A 20,867-nucleotide genomic window follows, 5' to 3' on the forward strand; every position below is an offset into this window, starting at 1 on the left:
TAAAATTTTAATAATAGACACCATTGTTTTCATCATTATTACCCATACCTGTTAAAAATAAATCATGCAGAATCCCAATGCCTTCCTGGAGTCTTAACTTGCACATTTAATTCAAGAATTGCCAACCTATTTAAGGACCCGCCATGCCTTGGACGATTGAAATAGGATTCTCTTAACTATGCCCCTGATAGAAGGCACTGTAAACTTTTTTTTTTTATTTTATTTATTTATTTTTGGCTGTGTTGGGACTTCGTTGCTGCACGTGGGCTTTCTCTAGTTGCGGCAAGCGGGGGCTACCCTTTGTTGCTGTGCGCTGGCTGCTCGTTGCGGTGGCTTCTCTTGTTGTGGAGCACAGGTTCTGGGCACGCAGGCTTCAGTAGTTGTGGCTTGCGGGCTCTAGAGCACAGGCTCAGTAGTTGTGGCTCACGGGCTTAGTTGCTCCGAGGCATGTGGGATCTTCGAGGCATGTGGGATCTTCCCGGACCAGGGCTCAAACCCGTGTCCCCTGCATTGGCAGATGGATTCTTAACCACTGAGCCACCAGGGAAGCCCAGGCACTATAAACTCTTGAACGTGAAGAAACTGTGATCAGTGGTTGCCTCTGGGGAGGAGAACTAGATTGGGACACAGGGGTGAGAGGCAGGGTTTTCATTGTACAGGCATATCTGGGAGATAGCAGGGTTCAGTTCCAGATAAAGCAAATATTGCAATAAAGTCACACAAATTTTTTGGTTTTCCAGTGCATATAAAAGTTATGCTTGGGCTTCCCTGGTGGCGCAGTGGTTGGGAGTCCGCCTGCCGATGCAGGGGACACGGGTTCGTGCCCCGGTCCGGGAAGATCCCGCATGCCGCGGAGCGGCTGGGCCCGTGAGCCATGGCCGCTGAGCCTGTGCGTCCGGAGCCTGTGCTCCACAACGGGAGAGGCCACAACAGTGAGAGGCCTAGCGTGACGCAAAAAAAAAAAAAAAAAAGTTATGCTTACACTGTTCTGTAGTCTATTAAGTGTGCAATAGCATTACGTCTAAAAAACAAAGTACATACCTTAATGTTAAAATATTGCTAAAAAATGCTAGCTATCATCCTAACCTTTAGCAAGTCATAGTAGTAACATCAAAGATCATTGATCACAAATCACCATCATAATAAATATAATAATAATGAAAAAACGAGCAAATGCTGTTGGAGACATGGCACCGAGGTAGGAGATAGATGGGCTCTAGGCTAGACATTTACAACTGACATCCTGTTCACACTTCCGGGGGTGAGAAGGAGATGGGCTCCAGGCTGGACATTCATTACCAACCCCCTGTTTACATTTCCTGAAGCAAGAGAGAAATGGGCTCCAGGACTACATATTTATGAACCGGACTCCTGTCTATATTTCGAGATCTGCACCTCGATGTAAAAACCAGCAACAGAAATAGAGTAAATAACCGGACATTGGACATTTTTATGGCAGTGACAGAGTGGGACTAAACCCTGTTAAAAGATCAAGAGGTCATACATCTCCCATCCTTGGGGCAAGGGAAACATTGCACATGCACAGAAAGGCTCCTTGGGGGTCAAAAAGGAGGGGGCGCCACCCCATAATATGTGATGCTAAGGCCGTCCCACAGGCTTCTGGGCTGTAATCTAGCTTGGAAAAAGTTGCGCATGCGTGTTGGGGAGGGTCTTAGGGCAGGGCAGGTGGAAAAAGAAACCAGATAATTGTTCAAAGGTAAACAAAGACCTGCAAGAACTGCCCTGTATAAATGACCTAACAGCCTCTTTCTTGTGCTCCTCCGCACTAGGGAGGGCGCCTCCATCCTTTCTCTCCGGCTGTGCATCTCTGCCTTGCTTCTACCTCAACTAAACAAATGTTTCTGTCTGCTCTCCCACTTGTTGTGCTGTGTCCCCAATAATAAGCTTTGTACCTGTTTTTACAGTTTTTGCCTCCATGAGAAATGCATTTTTCACTGGGGCAAGAGCCAGGGGATGTGGTGGCTGGGATTCCTGGTTTTCATCCAGGCTGCCCAGGTTCAATTCCTGGGCAGGGAATTAAGATCTCGCTTCATGCCACCACTCACTGCCGCCCCTCCGAATTCAGCACCAATAGACTTGCTCCAGGCAGGATTGCCACAAACCTTAAATTTGTTGGAAAAAAAAACAAAAAAAAGCAGTCTCTGCTAAGTGCAAACGGAGGTATGCCTGTACAGTGTACATTTGTGTACTGTTTGACTTTCATCGTGGGTATTTGCCTGTTCTCTGGTCTCCAGGAAACGAGAAGGCGCAGCTGCAGACCCTCAGGCACCCACGAGGGTGGCGCCCCCGCCCTGGCAGCGCGCACAGCGGCTATGCGGGCCGGGGGTGGGTGAGTGGGGAGCCTGGGGACCCGGGAAGGGGCTCCCGGCTCTCCCCGGTGCCCAGGGGGCCTGCTCCAGGTTGCCGGGAAGCAGCTCCGCGTTGCAGGGCGGGAACGTGCCCTTCCACCTCTGGCAAACTTTCGGCCGCCGCAACGGAAGCAGGAACTCGTGAATGGCAAACCCAGGGCTGGGCGGGAGCTGCGGAGCCTGCTGGGCGTCCTCACCGAGCCCTTCGCGGATCCGCCGCTGCTTCCCCGAGCGCGCTGGGCTGCCCTGCACCGGGAGGGCAGCAGGGCCCGGTCCTCCGGTCTCCAGGTAAAGGCTCTCCATCCTCCCCTCCAGCCCCCGCGGGCAGTATCGCCACCTGCGGGGGCAGCGGCGTCCGCCGCCCTTTCCCAGGGCGAGCGTCCTCCGCCCCTCCGGGAGCTCGGAGAACTGGCTGAGCCGGATGCCGGTGGCCCCCGTATCCCGGAGAGGGTCTTTAGGCAAGTCAGCAGCAGGGTTAGAAGAATGGTTTAGTGAGCCACGCACCTTTCCTCAAAGGGCAGATTTCCCTTTTTTTTTTTTTGTATGATTTGTATCCTGTATTTATCGAACCCGCTAATTGTCTAATACTCTGTAGAGTGTGTGTTTATACACAGTTATAAACACCTCGATAAATTAAGTTAGATTATGCTGTGAGAAAAATGATTTCCAATATTTGATTGATTGCCGGTACGATCCGGTAACTCTAGTCAGCAGGCATGAAAGCACAGGTGCATCGTCTCCTTCCCACCTGTATCCTTTTCCCACTCTATTTCAACAGGATTCAACTTCACTTTGAACCTTTTTTTTTTATTTGTAAGCTTGTTTTGATCTCTTTATTGTGGTAAAATAGACATACTGTAACAAAATGTATTATTTTGATCATTTTAAGTGTACAATTTAGTGGCATTAAGTGCGTTCACATTATTGGGTAACCATCACTACTGTCCATTTTCAGGACATTTTTGGCATCCCAGGTAGGAAAACTCTGTACCCATTAAACAGTAACTCCCCATTCCCTCCTCCACCAACCTCTAGTAACTTCAATTCTACTTTTTATCTCTGTGAATTTGCCTATTCTAGATACTTTATATAAGTGCAATCATACGATATTTGTTCTCTTGTATCCAGTTTATATCACTTAGCATAATGATTTCAAGATTGTACCATGTATGAGAATTTCATTCCTTTTTGTAGCTGAATAATATTCCATTTTATGTATTTGCCATGTTTTAAAAATCTATTCATCTTTGGACCTTTAAGGCCTAAATAATAATGTATTAGAAGAACTAATTTACCTAATAATTGTTTGGTATCATTAATGAGATAAGCTCTTTAGTATTGCTTGTGATCCAGGATGCTGGTACTGAAAGCACAGCTCCTCCCCTACATCCCCTGGCACAGTTCAGGTTTCTTTGCAGCAGGTTGAGGAGAGATTCTTAGAATCCATTCAAAGTGAAGTGTTGGCCTGGTTTTTCTTTTTTTGTTCCTGATTTGTTTTCTCCAGTGACTTGTAAAGTGTGGCAGCATAAAAAGTAACTACTTGTGCCAGGATTCTTAACCTGGGGAGTCCATGGACAGTATTCAGAAAGTCTGTGAACTTGGGTGGAAAAGTTTATTTTGCTAACCTCTAAATGTAGTGTAGTATCTCCTTTAAGAGGCATGTAGGCAAAAGCTGCAGTGGTATTAGTGGTAGGGTAGCTCTGATTTGCCACCGGTAGAAATCATAGATATTTCCATGTCATGTTACTTACTGTATATATCTCAAAATCATTACATTCAACACTACTTCAAAATTATGGCAATGACTAGACCTACCATCTGTTATTTATCACACGGTTGTTCTTATTTTAACTGAAAATGGAGGTAATGGAATCTAGCTTATAGGATTCTTGTAAGGATTAAATGACATAATATATATAAAGTGCTTAGCATAGAGAACCATAAATGTTATTTTACTGTTTTAGAAAGTTGGACATAACAGTTAGCAAGGAAGGTATAGACTGGTGCTGTATTACCATATACTGTTTTTTTTAAAAATTGTTTTGATTTTTTTTTTTTTTTACTGACCAAAGTCTACCTATTTATATTAGGATGCACTCTTATGTCTACAGCTCTATAGGTTTTGACAAATGTAATGGCATATACATCATTACAGCATCATATAGAATAGCTTCACTGTCCTAAAAATCCCCTGTGCTCCACCTATTCAGCCCTTCCCTTTCCTCTAGACAACCACTGACGTTTTACTGTCGATGTGGTTTTGCCTTTTCCAGAATGTCCTAGAGTTGGAATCACCTTTCACACCGGTTTCTTTCACTTAGCGATATGCAATTAAGGTTACTCTTTCTGTGGCTTGATAGCTCATTTCTTTTTACTGCTGAAAAATATTCTATTGTGTGGATATATCAGTTTGTTTATCCCTTCACCTATTGAGGGACATCTTAGTTGCTTCCAGTTTTTTGGCAATTATGAATAAAGTGCTATAAATATTTGTATGCAGGTTTTTGTCAGGATTTAGTATTGTCAGTTTTTTGGATTTTAGCCATTCTGATAGGTGTGTAGTGGCATCTCATTGTTGTTTTAATTTGCAATTTCCTAATGACAATGATATTGAGCACCTTTTCGTATGCTTCTTTGGTGAGGTGTCCAGGTCTTTTGCTCCTTTAAATTGGATTGTTTGTTTTCTTTTTGGTAAGTTTTAAGAGTTCTTTGTATATTTTAGCTACCAGTTATTTATCAAATATGTGTTTTGCAAATACCTTCTCCCAGTCTGTGGCTTGGTTTTTCATTCTCTTAACAGTGTCTTGCACAGAGCAGAAGTTTTTAATTTTAATGGAATCCAACCTGTCAATTTTTTCTTTCATGGATTGTGCTTTTGGTGTTGTTATCTAGAAACTCACCTAAGGTCACAGAGACTTTATTCTATGTTACATAGGAGTTTTATAGTTGTGCATTTTACATTTAGGTCTATGATCCATTATGAGTTAATTTTTGTGAAAGATGTAAGGTCAGCGTCTAGATTTTTTTTGCATGTGGTTGTCCAGTTGTCCAGCACCATTTTTGAGAAGAATATCCTTTCTCCATTGAATTGCCATTGCTCCTTTGTCAAAGATAAGTTGGCTGTATTTGTGTGGGTCTATTTCTGGGCTCCTTATTCTGTTCCATTGATCTATTTGTCTGTTCTTTTGTCAGTACTACATTGTCTTGATTAGCCGTGATTTCTGGTAAGTATTGAAGTCAGGTAGTGTCAGTCCTCCACCTTTGTTCTTCTTCAGTATTGTGTTGACTATTCTGGGCCTTTTTGCATTTCCATGTAAACTTTAAAATGGGTTTGTTGAGGGCTTCCCTGGTGGTGCAGTGGTTGAGAGTCCGCCTGCCAATGTAGGGGACGCGGGTTCGTGCCCCGGTCCGGGAGGATCCCACGTGCCGCGGGGCGGCTGCGCCCGTGAGCCGTGGCCGCTGAGCCTGCGCGTCCGGAGCCTGTGCTCCGCGGCGGGAGAGGCCACAGCAGTGAGAGGCCCGCGTACCACCAAAAAAAAAAAAAAATTGGTTTGTTGAGGTCTATAAAATAACTTGCTGAGATTTTGATCGGAATTGCATTAAATCTGTAGATCAAGTTGGGAAGAACTGCCATCTTAGCAATATTGAGTAGTCCTATTGAGGAACACGGAATATCTCTCCATTTATTTAGATCTTCTTTGATATCTTTCATCAGAGTCTTATAGGCACATTTAAAAAACTTTTCAGTAATTATATTTCAATATAACTATCTTCCTTTGTAATCCTGTATATTTCATTTTATACATTTAACAGCATGTCTTTTATATATTTTAAAACATGTCAGAAGAGAGCCTAAGTAAGCATCACCAGAGTACCAAAGGGTTCATAACCAAAAAAAAAAATTAAAGAAGCGGTAATTCTGATCTAGGCTATCATTTAGTGAACAATTTGTATTCTGGAAATGAGGATATTTTCTGGTATAGCCTTGCCAGTTTCACATTTTTTTTTCTGGAAGAACCAGCTCACCAATGGAGTTGGCATTATATGTATTATGACTTTTGTGTTTTTAGGGACGTCAGAAAGAACACTTGCCCCTACAGTTTCCTTCAACTGAGCCAGAATATTCCCCCTGTTGATGGGCTAATTCCTAGAAGGACAATGTATGTAATTTTCTTAGCGCATTGCCTACCACTCAGTAGGTCATTTAAAAATGCTAATTGTTATTACTGAGAAAGAACATACATCCAAAGCGATGATCACTGCTTCATCAATGACCAATGACCACAGAGTTTGTGTCCTTTCCCCTCCTGCTTAGGAGAGGCGAGAAGAGGAAGGATTCTAAAACTGAAAAGCAGACGACCTCTTCTTTCATAGATACTTGTCAGATTTTAAGCATTGATGGGAGAGTGTATGTGTGTGTGCTTCCTAGCTTTCTGCCAAGTTTTTTAATGAAAGGTTGTCTCAAATCTCTTCAAGTGAAAACAGATAAAAAATACTTGTTTATTCCTGTCCTTCTGTGAATTGTGAGTTGTTTACATTGACTTGAAGGAAATGAAATGTATCTTCTCTAGGTTTGTTCAAAGAAACAAAACTCATTGATGATTGTCTATTTTTGTGCTAGAGAGAAATTCGTCATCTGTCCAATCTTCTTGAAGCAAACTCAGGCCAGAAGGAGAGTTATCTGACCTTTGGAGACCAAGACTAACCTGAAATTTAAAATGTTGTTCCGGGAGGGATGGAGCTTGACTCACACTCGTGTAATAATTTGTTTCCTGACACTAAGGCTGTCCACCAGTCAGAACTGCCCCATCAAGAGTCTAGAAGATATGGTCATTGACATCCAGTCATCCCTTTCCAAGGGAATCAGAGGCAATGAGCCCATACACACATTAACTCAAGAAGACTGCGTTAATTCTTGCTGCTCAACAAAAAGCATATCAGGTAAGTAATAATGCCTTGGCAACTCTTTATTCCATGTGTTTTGTGATGTAACTAGCTGGTTGATGAGGCTGAATGGTTTGTACTGGTGATTCTCAATGGGGTAGAAAAGTGGGTGGCAAAATCACTAGGGAATATTCCATGGTGTGCTCTCCCCTCCCCTAAGCTGAGCCAAAGTTACTGATGAGTGTATATATATCACTCAGATATGTGGGTAGAAAAGGGGTTGAAAACCACTGGTGTTGTGTTCTAACAGGCATCTGGGATATTGAAAACAGAAGTCCTACTTAAATGCTTGGCTTCCATCATCATGGAATATTGGAATACAGTGTGATATTAGAAAGAACGTTTAAACAGAAAGGGAGTTGAGACAAAAAATAAAATTCTAAAGTCATCCCAGAGGAGAATCAGCATTTGAGTTTTAAGTAGAAGCACAAAATTTCCGTTTTATCTCCCTTCCCTGGAGCTGGTGGCACAGGTGAGTCAGGAAGCCACTGGCCACTAATTGCAGCTTCTAGGAATCTAAGAGGCATGGGAAGGGGTTTAGAATGACCCATTCCATGACACAGAAGGAAACTGAGCCCCGCAGGTTTGAACCATGCCCTTGCATATTTCAGGCTCCAAACCTATGACCTGAAAACAGAAGTATATATCTAATAAACAAACAAACAAAGAAAACACATAAGTTTATTGAGCACCTAATGCCTTGGTACGTGCTGGAGATAAAACAGTGAATAAGATGGAAAAGACCTTGTCATCAAGGACCCTAGAAGAACTAGTGAACACTGGACTCGAGATCCTTACTTGATTTATCAGCTGACCAAAATCACATGTTTTCTCTTAGATCTTTATTTCCATTTCATTCTATAACGATTGTGGTGTAATAAGATAAATACACATTCCCTGGCACAGAGGTCCTAAAACCCTGGGCATTTTCTGAGCATAGGAGCTTCTTCTGTTATTCATAATGAGCCCCATTCAATCATACCTGAGCTTATGCTCACAAGGTGACTCTTGGTGGAATCCTCGAGCGCCAGAGGACCAAGCTTTGCTTAGAAGCTTGGAACTTTCAGTCTCCTCCACCCACCTCCGGGTAGGGGGAAAGCGGGTGGAGATTGAATTCAGTCGCCAGTGGCCAATGACTTAATCAATTATGTCTGCATAATAAAACTGCCATGAAAGCCCCTAAACAATGGGTTCAGGGAGCTTCCAAGTTGGTAAACACATCCATGTGCCAGGAGGCACCCCAACTCCACAGGGACGGTGGCTCTTGCACTTGGGACCCTTCCAGACCTTGCCCCATGTACCTCTTCATCGGGCTGTTCATTTGTATCCTTTGTAATAAACTATAACGGTAAGTATTGCATTTTCCTGAGTTCTGCGAGTCATTCTAGCAAGTTATGGAACCTGGGGTGGGGGGGGGGTGATAGCCAAGTTTGCCGTATGTGTGAGTGACCTGGGGACCTGATACTGTGACTGGCCTCTGAGTGGGGACAGTTTGATGGGACTGAGCCCTAGACCGGTGGGGTCTGACACTCACTCCAGGCAGTTAATATTAGAATCGAATTGAATTGTAAGACACCCCGTTGGTGTTAGAGAATCAGAGAACTAGAGAATTTGGGTAGAAATGACACCAGGTATTTGCTGTCATGAGGAAACAAATACTCAATGATCTTCTCAAATTGAGCTGTGTGCTTTTGGACACTCTTCATAGAGAAGTAATTTATGGAAGTCATAGAGGTCTCATTTAAATTTCTAGTTTTTCTCTAAATGTTGATATCAACATATATGTGGAATAGAAGCATCACCTGCAGATAGGACTGAATGCCATGTGGGCGTATCCTGGCAACATAGGAAACCTTGCATTTCTCTTCAGTTCCGTGATAGGTGTTTAGTAAGAAATGAGGGTTTGTGGCTTTATTCTACAAGCAAAAGTACTGTTACTGCTTTACTGTAAGCAGAGGTACTTGTGGGTCTCAGTTAATGGATCTCAGGCTTTTCCCTCTTTTACTGAGTGTTGGTTTTTGACTGTTTAGGGTTCCAAAAAAGCACTTTGATAATTTGCCTATAGCCACAGACTCTAGAAAAATACCCACAAATACAAAGGACACAAAATTTTGTGTACAACTTGGACCCTATGGACCCTCCCCTTTACCTAAGTGCCCCCCAAAATGGTTTGTAGAATTATCACATCGTGGGGAAAGGAAAAGCCAAAGTAACCAGAGTACCCTTCTTGTTACCTGGCTAATGGAGACATGATAGGATAAAACCCCTGCAGAAACGAACTCAGTCTTATTTCCCACTGGGAGAGTCAAGGGTGATCCCTGACCGCTGCCTGATTGGGAGACAAACAAAAATGATAAGAGCAGAAATTTGAAGAACCCAAAGAAGAATGGTACTGATAAAAGTAAAAAATAGACTTGGCATTCCATATGCTGTGCAGCTCCATTGTGGAAGGAGGCATGTATAAGGCTGCATTTACTGACCCTCCCTGCCCACCACCCTCCCCTCGCCCCACACCAAGAAAACCAGACTGATGGCTTCGTAGGCGTCTAAGATGCCTTTAGGATGCAAGACGTACCTACAGTCATTAGGGTTAGATCCATTTCCTAAGGTCGGACTCAGTAGTGAGTTGTAGACTCAGTATTTCTATGTATGTTTTGATAAATATTTTAGCAAACGGAAGGCTTCTCTCTAAAGAATGAAATGTACTATTGAACATGTTTCGCCAAAATTACCATCATTCTGATTTTTAAACCCAGGGTCTTTAAAAATTGCTTTCAGTGCCTACACTAAGGAAAAGGAAATGACTCAGCGGCCAGCAGGCAGTGAACAAAGGGTTTTGTGTTGGCCACTAGAATAAATGTTTTCCTGCTCACCGTATTCTCTGGAAGATCCTATTTCAGAATAATGCTTATGAAACCTTTCATTGCAGGGGACAAAGCATGTAACTTGATGATCTTCGACACTCGAAAAACAACTAAACTACCCAACTGCTACCTGTTCTTCTGTCCCAGTGAGGAAGCCTGTCCCCTGAAACCAGCAAAGGGACTTATGAGTTACAGGATAATCAGAGGTAATAAAAACATTGTTCTTTGTCTTTTGTGATTGGAATTATGTAAGGATATAATTCATGTAAAAGGTTTTCTGCAAGAGTTTAAGAACTGCCAAAAAGGATCACAAGTATAGAGGCACATCAGAAAATATCTCATGATTTAAAATTCAGTTGATTCAACCAAACATCTTTCTTTTTTCCAATTAAAGTATTTAATACCTATGAATGATAGTATTTTGTTTTGGTTTTGTTTTTACCTTCTTAAGGTAAAAGGCACACAGATCTTTCATGTAAACATTTTGAAACACGTCTTTAGAACTGTGTTAGCAACACTGGAATAAGTCTACAGGTCTCCAGGGGTGACTATTTTGAAAGGGTTAAGACGATGTAAATACAGTATATAAAATTCCGGTACATTTGTTACTAGATTCCAATTATTTTGTAATCACATTCTCTGAAATCAAACTCACTGGATTTTATTATCCAGACCTGGAAGGAAGCTCATTTCAGAAGTTTTTGAGGGGCTTCCCTGGTGGCACAGTGGTTGAGGGTCCGCCTGCCGATGCAGGGGACACGGGTTCGTGCCCCGGTCTGGGAAGATCCCACATGCCGTGGAGCGGCTGGGCCCGTGAGCCATGGCTGCTGAGCCTGCGTGTCCAGAGCCTGTGCTCCGCAACGGGAGAGGCCACAATGGTGAGAGGCCCGCGTACTGCAAAAAAATAAATAAATAAAAAAGTTTTTGAGAAAAAACTACATGCCAAATTCTGTGCAAGGCATTGGAAATAGAGTCTCCACATTTGGAAATGACATATTTGCTCAGAATACAGAAAATAAACAAGTAAAAATTATTTGGATATGCCTTGGTGAGATTTTGGCTTGTTAATTTTTCAGGATGAAATGCTTTCAAGTATGAAGTTTACTTTTATTTCAGTTTTATAAAGTTTTTGTCCTTACACCCTTAGGTATTAATAATATTCCCTGCATTTATTCAGTAAGAAACAAATTTTATTTAGCATCTTCTATGTGCCAAGCACTTTTTACGCCTTAAGGATAGAAAGATACGACACTAAACATGAAAAACAAGGTTCTCATTTATGGAACTAATATTTTAGGAGAGAGAGACAAAAACCTTAATAAATAAATAATCCAGAAAAATAGTCACCATGGACATAGAGAACAGACTTGTGGTTGCCCATGGGTAGGGGGTTGGGGAGGAATGGAATGTGGGAAGATGGGGTTAGCAGATGTAAGCTTTTATATATGGAATGGATAAACAACAAGGTCCTAGTGCATAGCACAGGGAACTATATTCAGTATCCTATGAAAGGGCTTCCATGGTGGCGCCGTGGTTAAGAATCTGCCTGCCGATGCATGGGACACAGATTCGAGCCCTGGTCTGGGAAGATCCCACGTGCCGCAGAGCAACTAAGCCCGTGCGCCACGACTACTGAGCCCGCGCGCCTAGAGCCCGTGCTCTGCAACAAGAGAAGCCACTGCAATGAGGAGCCCGCGCACCGCAACGGAGAGTAGCCCCCGCTCACTGCAACTAGAGGAAGTCGGCATGCAGCAACGAAGACCCACTGCAGCCAAAAAAAAAAAAAAAATCCTGTGAAAAACCGTAATGGAAAAGAATATAAAAGAAAGAATGTAGGACTTCCCTGGTGGTGCAGTGGTTAAGAATCCGCCTGCCAATGCAGGGGACACGGGTTCGAGCCCTGCTCGGGCAGGATCCCACATGCTGCGGAGCAACTAAGCCCCTGCGCCACAACTGCTGAGCCTGCGCTCTAGATCCCGTGAGCCACAACTACTGAGCCTCCGTGCTGCAGCTACTGAAGTCTGTGCGCCTAGAGCCCGTGCTCCGCAACAAGAAGCCACCACAATGAGAAGCCTGCGCACCACAGTGAAGAGTAGCCCCCCCTGCCGCAACTAGAGAAAGCCCGCGCACAGCAACAAGACCCAATGCAGCCAAAAATAAGCAAATTAAATAAATTTATTTTTTTAAAAAGGTGGTTACCCTTAACAAAAAAAGTATATATATATAAACTGAATCACTTTGCCGTACAGCAGAAATTAACACAGCATTGTAAATCAACTATACTTCAATTTAAAAAATTAAATAAAAAAAAACAGTGATCATAATAAAATGAAACATGGCCTTTATATAAGAATATATTTTCAAAGCAGAGAAAATTAAAACAAAATTCCCATTTAAAAAAGTAGTCATAAGAGCTATGCAGATAATTGAGCTTAGACAGCACAATAGATAATCACAGAGGGACTTCCCTGGCGGTCCAGTGGTTAAGGCTCCTCGCTTCCATTGCAGGGGATGCAGATTCGATCCCTGTTCGGGGAACTAGGATCCTGCATGCCACACAGCACAGCCAAAAAAAAAAAAAAAAGATAGTTACTGAGTGGACCGGCTGGATTAGGCGCTCAGGGGAAGCGTCTGTGAAGACGTAACCCCTAAGCTGAGATCTGAAGACGGAGGAGCCGGATGTGAGAAGATTGTAGAAAGACCTTCCAGGCAGAGGAAACAGGCTATTCTAATATCCTAAGGCAGAATGGTTTGGGAGTGTTTGTTCAAACACTCCAGTCTCAGCAGCTGACTCATAGTGAACCTTGGAAGGAGTGATATGCAATAAGGAAGGCAAGTGGGGCCATCCCGTCAAGCTCTGTAGGGGTAGGGAGTTTTTATTTTCGGTGCATGACGGAAAGCCATTGGAAGGTTTTCAGCAGGCATGTATAACGAGCTGTTTTAAAGGTGATTTCTCAAAACTCACTGTGACCGCTCTATTGGGAATGGACAATGGCGCAGCAGCAAGAGGGCATGTGGGAAGACTGGGTAGGAGGCTGGGACGAGATCTGAGTGAAAGGCCGTGGCCTTGGGGACCAGGGAGACAGTGGAAGAGATGGAGGGAAGTAAACACACGAGCCATTTCAGCGATAGCATTGACAGGGCTTGCTGGTGGTGTGGATGTGGGGAATGAGGAAGAGCGAAGAGTGAAACTGAGTCCTAGTCCTGGGCTCGAGCGTCTGGGTGGGTGGCGGTACCGTCTACTGAGCTGGGGAAGTGGATTTGCGGTTGGGAGGGAGAGTGCAGTCAGGGTTCTCTGGGGAATGATGTTCCCCGGGGCATCCGGACACTGACTCTGCTTTGTCCCCTGAGTGCGGCTGTGTCCCCTGAGTGAGGCTGTGTCTGAGTTTCGTTCATGAAGCAGGAAAAACTGATGTGTCAAACATTCCCTTAAACAGGAGCGTAAAGCACAGATTGCTTGTGTAAATTCTTCCTACATAGTGGTAGAAGCCCAAGTCTAAAAAGATTGGCAGATAAGGTACAAAGTTTCACTTTTGCCTGATGAAAAATTCTGGACGTGGTTGATGGTGAGGGTTGCACAAACTCAATGCCACGGAACTATACTCTTAAAAATGGGTTAAAGTGGTACATTGTATGTAGTATATTTTACCACAGTTGTTAAAAAGAATAATTTTTTAAAAAGACTACGACACAGAACAAATTAAGCCCCTCAGAGCAGCCAGGATCTTACCTTGGGTGGAAAGTATCTTGTCTCCCTGCCCCTTCTGGGCTTCACACTGGCCAGGGCAGTTGCCCCTGACTGTTCGCCTCCTTTACATCTATATATAACCTTGGCTAAAAACACCGGGACCTACAGTGTTGTGCGGTTATGGCTTCTTGCTTCTCCTCTTTTTTTTTTTTTTTTTTTTTTTTTTTTTTTGCGGTATGTGGATCTCTCACTGTTGCGGCCTCTCCTGTTGCGGAGCACAGGCTCCGGATGCGCAGGCTCAGCAGCCATGGCTCACGGGTCCAGCCACTCCGCGGTATGTGGGATCTTCCCGGACCGGGGCACGAACCTGTGTCCCCTGCATCGGCAGGCAGACTCTCAACCACTGCACCACCAGGGAAGCCTGTCCTCTTTTTTTTTTCACCACCTGGAACATGGCAGAGCCTGTTGGACACCCAGGGGTGGTATCCAGCAGCCTGAGTTTCCAGTGAGGTCAGGGCTCAAGACGCTAATTGGAATGTTTATTTTTCTCCTTCAAGAGCTCCCATCAGGTGGAAGTTGGACCATCACATCTGCCTCTCTGATCCCTTCTCACTGCCTCTTCTTCATTGTGTCCTTTCTTCCACTGTCAGTGTGTATTCCCTATGTCTATCAGCTATTTCACAATTAAAGCAGAATATTAAAGAAATTATAGGTAATTGAATCTAGTCATTCGACTTCCATAAAAATCTATACCAAAGAAAAAGCTGTTGTTGTGAAACTGTTTATCACGTAATTAGTTTAAAAAGTGAAAACAGCACTTTTTGATTAGTTTAAAGGAAATTAGTTTAAAAGTTTCTACAGCTTAAATGTCCAAATGCTATGGAATGGTTGGATATAAAGTATAATGGATCCACCTGAGGGAATACAATGCAGATGTTAAAAAATAAGTTTGAGATGTAGAAATAAAATGTCACCTAAATTTCAGGTGAAAAACACCCAGTTTTTAAATTACATGAAAAAAAATTTAATTTTAAGGTGTGCATAAATGTTAATAGTTGCCGGGACATGATAGAAATTATCGTTGAATTTGTTTTATAACTTTCATAATACTTCTGTCATGTTACTGACTTTATAATGCATGCATAAAGAGGGAGTATGTGGTAAAGATTCCATTTTCTCCAGTGGAAGTGGGAGAAAAGTGAACTTGGCTTGTGCCTAAACCTTTTAAGGGCAAGTGTGAAGGTAGTGACTGAAGTGGAATTAGAATCGAACAATTCCTGTGTCAGCCACCAGGGGGCACCATCAGCCCAGAGCCGGTGGCTACCTAGGGGCAAAGTGGCACCAACCCCGGACTTGGTGTGCAGCAGGCTGTCTGTATCTACAGATGTTTACAAATTGTGTTTGTAATTCTATTTATGAATCTGCCCGTGTTGATGGATTGAGATTGCCCCATAAAAATAAATATCTGCCTCCTGGTCAGAGTGAAATTCAGTAGATATAAGTTTGGTGGTTTGTTTTCAGATGAACTCTATTTCCTGTAACTGACTAATATTTACAGACTGAAAGTTTGAAAGATAACAGTGTGCTCTGTTCATTCTGTAAAACCATTGCAGCTTGGCATTATTTAATGTTTGTTTTTGGAGCTTGGTGGTCTGTCATTCCTCCAAGGACTAGAATAGGGGAATTCAGAAATAGAATACATTGAAAGTCTATTTGCTCAGCTGGTTGCCAAGTTAATAGTCAGTCCCTAAATTTTTTTATCTAGTCAAGTCACTTGACAATGAAAGTCAAAAGAGCGGTTGAGGACACATTTCCCAGCTCCTTCTATAGCTCATGGCTAAGTGACTGAGAGAAAACACCACACCCCAAAGGCAAACATCAGTGGGTGAGGTGAATGGAGCAGGTGTGGAGAATCCCTGTGTGGTTCTAGGATCTTTGCCAATAGATGAATCTTATCAAGAAATGGGAATAGCCCTAGCTTTGCTTTATTTATGACCTTGTATTCTTTTTTTTTTTTTTTTTAAATATTTATTTATTTATCTTTGGCTGCATTGGGTCTTCGTTGCTGTGCGCGGGCTTTCTCTATTTGCAGCGAGCGGGGGCTACTCTTCGTTGCAGTGGCTTCTCTTGTTGTGGAGCACGGGCTCTAGGCGTGCAGGCTTCAGTAGTTATGGCACGTGGGCTCAGTAATTGTGGCTCTCCCGGCTCTAGAGTGCAGACTCAGTAGTTGTGGTGCACGGGCTTAGTTGCTCCGCGGCATGTGGGATCTTCCCGGACCAGGGATCGAACCCATATCCCCTGCATTGGAAGGCGGATTCTTAACCACTGTGCCACCAGGGAAGCCCGACCTTGTATTCTTGAGAAAGAAAACAGCTGTTTGGTCATTCTTGTCAACGGCCTTATTTTAAGTTTTGAGTTCACACATATCACAGAGCATTTATTTTGCCTTCTTTTTAAACTTTAAAATGAAATATGATGAGTCCTGCTCTTTTATAAAATATCTGACACGACCTAAAAATACAGGTGCTGTTTATCTCGTGGTGACACTATGCCTATGAATGTGATATCACCTGCAGCAGAAACTCTTTTCTTCAGCATTGTTGGAGGAATTTCAGGCATCCAAATTCTATTTTAGAGTGTCCTAGAGCAGGTATCCACAAACTTTTTCTGTCGAGGGCCAAATAATAAGTATTTTAGGCTTTTCAGGCAAGTCTGTTAGACTTAGTGGGCCATATGCAATCTGTCGGACCTCCTCACTTCTGTCCTTGTAGTAGAAGCAGCCATAGACAATGTGTAAACAAATGGGCATGCTTGTATGCCAATAAAACTTTGTTTATGGACACTGAAATGTGAATTTCATATAATTTTCACGTGTTACAAAATATTATCCTTCTGGATTTTTTTCAATCATTTAAGAATGTAGAAAACATTCTTAGCTCGCAAGCCATATGAAGATAAGTGGCCATGATTTGCTGACCCCTGTCCTAGACGGATTACTAAGTGACAGTTCTAAAGGACCTCTGAGTAGTGAGAAGCTTAGAGAGTAGTCAAAGATGTCACAAATCTGAAGTTGCCTCTGGATCTATTTGTTAGCAGAGCGGAGAGTGAGGTCTAGTTTAGAAACTGGTACTGAGGGGAGTTGAAATAGAAGACGGAAAAGAGAAGAGGGGAGAATCACCGTTACTTCTTTCCTTGTGTTTCTGCCGTTCTAATTTAAGTGAAATGATAAGCCAAGTAGCAGAGTGATACAGAGCAATTCAAGGGGTCCTTCTCTGTCCCGGATTGCTTTAACCAGCCTTTTCAGTTCGAGCTGTGATAAACGGCATGTGTGACGAAGAGCAAAACTCTAAACTTTCTCACACAGGAGGAGGATCTGAGGCTGGTTCCTCCTCAGCAGGAGTTGGGACTCTGTGATTTTCTGCTCTTTATGCTAGCCACGTGGCCATAGTGATTTCAAATACTGGTCCATGGTCCTCAGAACCTAAGATGTTGGCTCTAAAATGTTGATCTTCAAGGGTCAAAAGAAAATCTCTCAGATCGCCTTCCTCCCCTGAGTCCAGTGCTGAAAGCTGGTTGGGTTTTTTTGTTTTTTTAAAAAATATTTATTTATTGGGACTTCCCTGGCGGTCCAGTGGTTAAGAATCCACCTTCCATGGGCTTCCCTGGTGGCACAGTGGTTGAGAGTCCGCCTGCCGATGCGGGGGACACAAGTTCGTGCCCCGGTCCGGGAGGATCCCACATGCCGCGGAGCAGCTGGGCCCGTGAGCCATGGCCGCTGAGCCTGCGCGTCCGGAGCCTGTGCTCCGCAACGGGAGAGGCCACGACAGTGAGAGGCCCGCGTACCGCAAAAAAATAAATAAATAAATGAAGAATCCACCTTCCAATGCAGGGGATGCGGGTTCGATCCTCGGTCAGGGAACTAAGATCCCACGTGCTGCGGGGCTCTAGAGCCCCCGTGCCACAACTACCGAGCCCGCGTGCCACAGCTACTGAGCCCATGCGCTCTCGAGCCCATGCGCCGCAGCTAGAAAGAAGCCTGTGTGCCACAGCGAAAGATTCCACATGCCGCAAGGAAGATCCCGCGTGCCACAACGAAGACCTGATGCAACCAAATAAATAAATAACTATTAAAAATATAAAAATGCAGGCTCTTAGTTGCGGCGTGCAGGATCTAGTTCCCTGGGCCCCCTGCATTGGGAGCATGCAGTCTTAACTGCTGGACCACCAGGGAAGTCCCTGAAACCCATTTTTTTAATTGAAAAACGTCATCAGCTTTGTGCTGCCGCCTTGGCTTCAGGGACCCTCCAGCTTCCTCCTCCTCCTCCTCGTGGAAGGCAAGTCACTGGGATTTTGTCTCCTCCCCTCATTGTCCCGTGGGCTACCCCGTCCCCACCGTGATATCTCCCCTAGGGATTGCTTGCTTCCCAGTTGTCACTGCAGTCCCAGCTGGCACGGCTTGTGCCTCACCCCAGCGTTTTCTCTGCCAGTCCTCTTCCTACCGCATCATCCCAGCCCAGCTGCCTTCCCCGGCCTTGGCCCCTGAAGGGTCCCCATCTTCCTAAACCTCTTGCTGCCCATGCTGAGCTCCTCTTAGCATCTCTGCTGGTCCCCTCCCACCTCTTCCTTCATTTGCCCGATGCTCCTCCACGCATTTCTCTTCTCCTCTGGGCCAACACTCTAGAAATAAACCACAGCATCTGGGGGAGAGGCAGGGTCATCAGGATCTGATTTAGCAATTCGTATTTTTCCATTTTGCACCACGAAATGTCAAGAATCAACAGTTTGAGGTCTTATTGAACAAGCTGATAACGTTTGTACTCGTTAACCTCCCTTCGCATGGAAATACGGAAGTCTTTTTTAAATTTTCTTTCCGTCTTCAGATTTTCCATCTTTGGCGGGAACTGATTTGCCAAGCCAGGAGGTAGCCCAGGAAGAGTCTCTGTTCCTCAGCAGGTCTTCACACACCATCACTCCCACGCCCCCTCCTCCCACCGGTGATTCAGAGCCCACGGTCTTATGGAGAGATTCATTTTCTCAGAAGTTTGGATCCTCAGATCACGTGGAGAAACTACTCAAGATTGACCTGGCGAGTCCACGGTGGACTGTTGATAAAGAAAATGACCACTCTCAGAAGTCACCGTCTTCCTCAGAGCAAACGGTAGCTCATCTGCTGCCTGAAAATGTGACAGTGTTCCCCAGTCCAGTGGCAGTTACCGCTCTGCCCGCCATCCTGGCCTCTCCAAAGCCTGCATCGCTCCCTGCCGCCAACGCTGCAGGGATACCTTCTGTGACTCCTCAGCCTCAGGGGGCCACCTCTGCCCCACCTGTAGCCGCGGTCACTAACACGACCACAACTGAGGTTCCGACTTCCATCTTTAGGGCATCGACACACTCGAAAGGCCCACCAGACACGGCGCCCTTTAGAGACGTTTCCAGCTTGACTTGGAACACAGAGGCTGCCCGGGACCCTGCTCCGTTTCCTTTGTCAAATGTGAATTCTCCCACTACAAATACAACAGCTTCCCAGGAAGATGGGAAGGCCAGCTCTGGTGGGCCCTCCCTGAGCGGTGCTCCAGAAAGGCAGCAGGGCCTCGCATTTGAACAGTGGCTCCTGGTCGGGACCGTGCTCTTTGGGGTCCTGTTCCTCGCCATAGGCCTGGGTCTCTTGGGCAGAACGCTCTTAGAATCCCTCCGCAGGAAACGTTACTCGAGGCTTGATTATTTGATCAATGGCATCTATGTTGACATCTAAGGAGGACATTAGATGCCTCTTTTTTTTTTTTTTCCTTGGGCTGTGGGATGTGGGATCTTAGTTCCCCGACCAGGACCAGGGATCGAACCCGTGCCCCCTACAGTGGAAGTGGGGAGCCTTAACCACTGGGATGCCAGGGAGGTCCCTAGATGTCTCTTTATTCATGTAGTTACTAATAGCCCCTATGCAGCGAGGTTCTGCTGATTTGCTCACCTTCGCGGGATTTTTCAAGTATTTTGAAGACAGGCAGAGATGCCTCCTACCGCTCTCTTTTTGCTTGTTCTGCGAAAAGAAGCGGGGGAAAGAAACAAACTGGGTGATTTGAAGGATCTGTCTCTAAAATATTAGCTGAAAACAAAGCTCTACCTAAAGCAATAAAGAATAATTGCCACATCAATTGGAAAATGACTGGCTTTTTACAAGGAAAAAGGGTTAGGACTCCTAGGCTCCAATTCATTAATATTTCTGGTTCCAGATAAAGTTGACTGTTTATGGTATTAATTCTAATGGATTTACTTTCCTTTTTATATGAATTCCAATAAAACTTATTCCAGATGTATTTCCTTCCAATTAAATATCTGAATAAATCTTTTGGTACTCAGTTAATGTTCTCTGCAAGTGACACGTCCAGCTGGATAACTTTAAATTTATTCCCACCAGCAAAATGATTAAATGATGAAAATATGTGTTCTAAGTTAAAAAGACAACCCCCCCTTATCCCATCAATGAGCAAAAGAGGTTCCTTTGGGAGAATTCCAGCAGAATATTAGCCTGCATGGAGATGATGATAAGTTCTGATAAATGGCCACATCTACTTTGGGTCTGCTCTAGTTAACTTTTTCAAAAAAACAAAAGAAAAAGTAATATAGGCATTTTCCAAACTTAAGTAAATTTAGAATGTAACAGAATTATTTATAAGTCCTTATCTAAACTTGACCAATAGTCAATTTTGGCTTTATTTGGAATAACATTGGAAATAACAGATAGCACTTAAAATTACAGGCGTACCTCATTTTATTGTCCTTCACTTTATCATGCTTCACAGATACTGCATTTTTCACAGATTTAAGGTTTATGGCAGCCCTGCCTCAAGCAGGTCTATTGGTGCCATTTTTCTACAGCATTTTCTCACTTCATGTCTCTGTGTCACATTTTGGTAATTCTTGCAGTATTTCAAACTTTTTCATTATTATATTTGTTCCGGGGATCTGTAATCAATGATCTTTGATGTTACCACTAGGAATTGCTGA

General features: G+C 43.9%; 1 protein-coding gene across 1 annotated transcript; it reads left to right on the plus strand.

The window, feature by feature from the left end:
* Window positions 1-2,380: 2,380 nt before the first annotated feature.
* MANSC1 (MANSC domain containing 1) lies at window positions 2,381-20,218 on the plus strand. Its single transcript, XM_032647275.1, has 4 exons — window positions 2,381-2,657; window positions 6,991-7,310; window positions 10,243-10,383; window positions 18,746-20,218. The coding sequence occupies exons 2-4, from the start codon at window positions 7,088-7,090 to the stop codon at window positions 19,615-19,617; spliced, it is 1,236 nt and encodes a 411-aa protein (XP_032503166.1). The 5' UTR covers window positions 2,381-2,657; window positions 6,991-7,087; the 3' UTR covers window positions 19,618-20,218.
* Window positions 20,219-20,867: the final 649 nt, after the last annotated feature.

The sequence above is a fragment of the Phocoena sinus genome, chromosome 10 (assembly GCF_008692025.1).
Source record: "Phocoena sinus isolate mPhoSin1 chromosome 10, mPhoSin1.pri, whole genome shotgun sequence".
In the NCBI taxonomy this organism is placed as follows: domain Eukaryota; kingdom Metazoa; phylum Chordata; class Mammalia; order Artiodactyla; family Phocoenidae; genus Phocoena; species Phocoena sinus.

Bases quoted from the DNA above. Each gene is read 5' to 3' on its own strand.
- MANSC1 (XM_032647275.1), top strand. From the start codon at position 7,088: ATGTTGTTCCGGGAGGGATGGAGCTTGACTCACACTCGTGTAATAATT. The intron at 7,311-10,242 runs GTAAGTAATAAT...CTTTCATTGCAG, and splicing joins CTCAACAAAAAGCATATCAG to GGGACAAAGCATGTAACTTG. The intron at 10,384-18,745 runs GTAATAAAAACA...TTCCGTCTTCAG, and splicing joins GAGTTACAGGATAATCAGAG to ATTTTCCATCTTTGGCGGGA.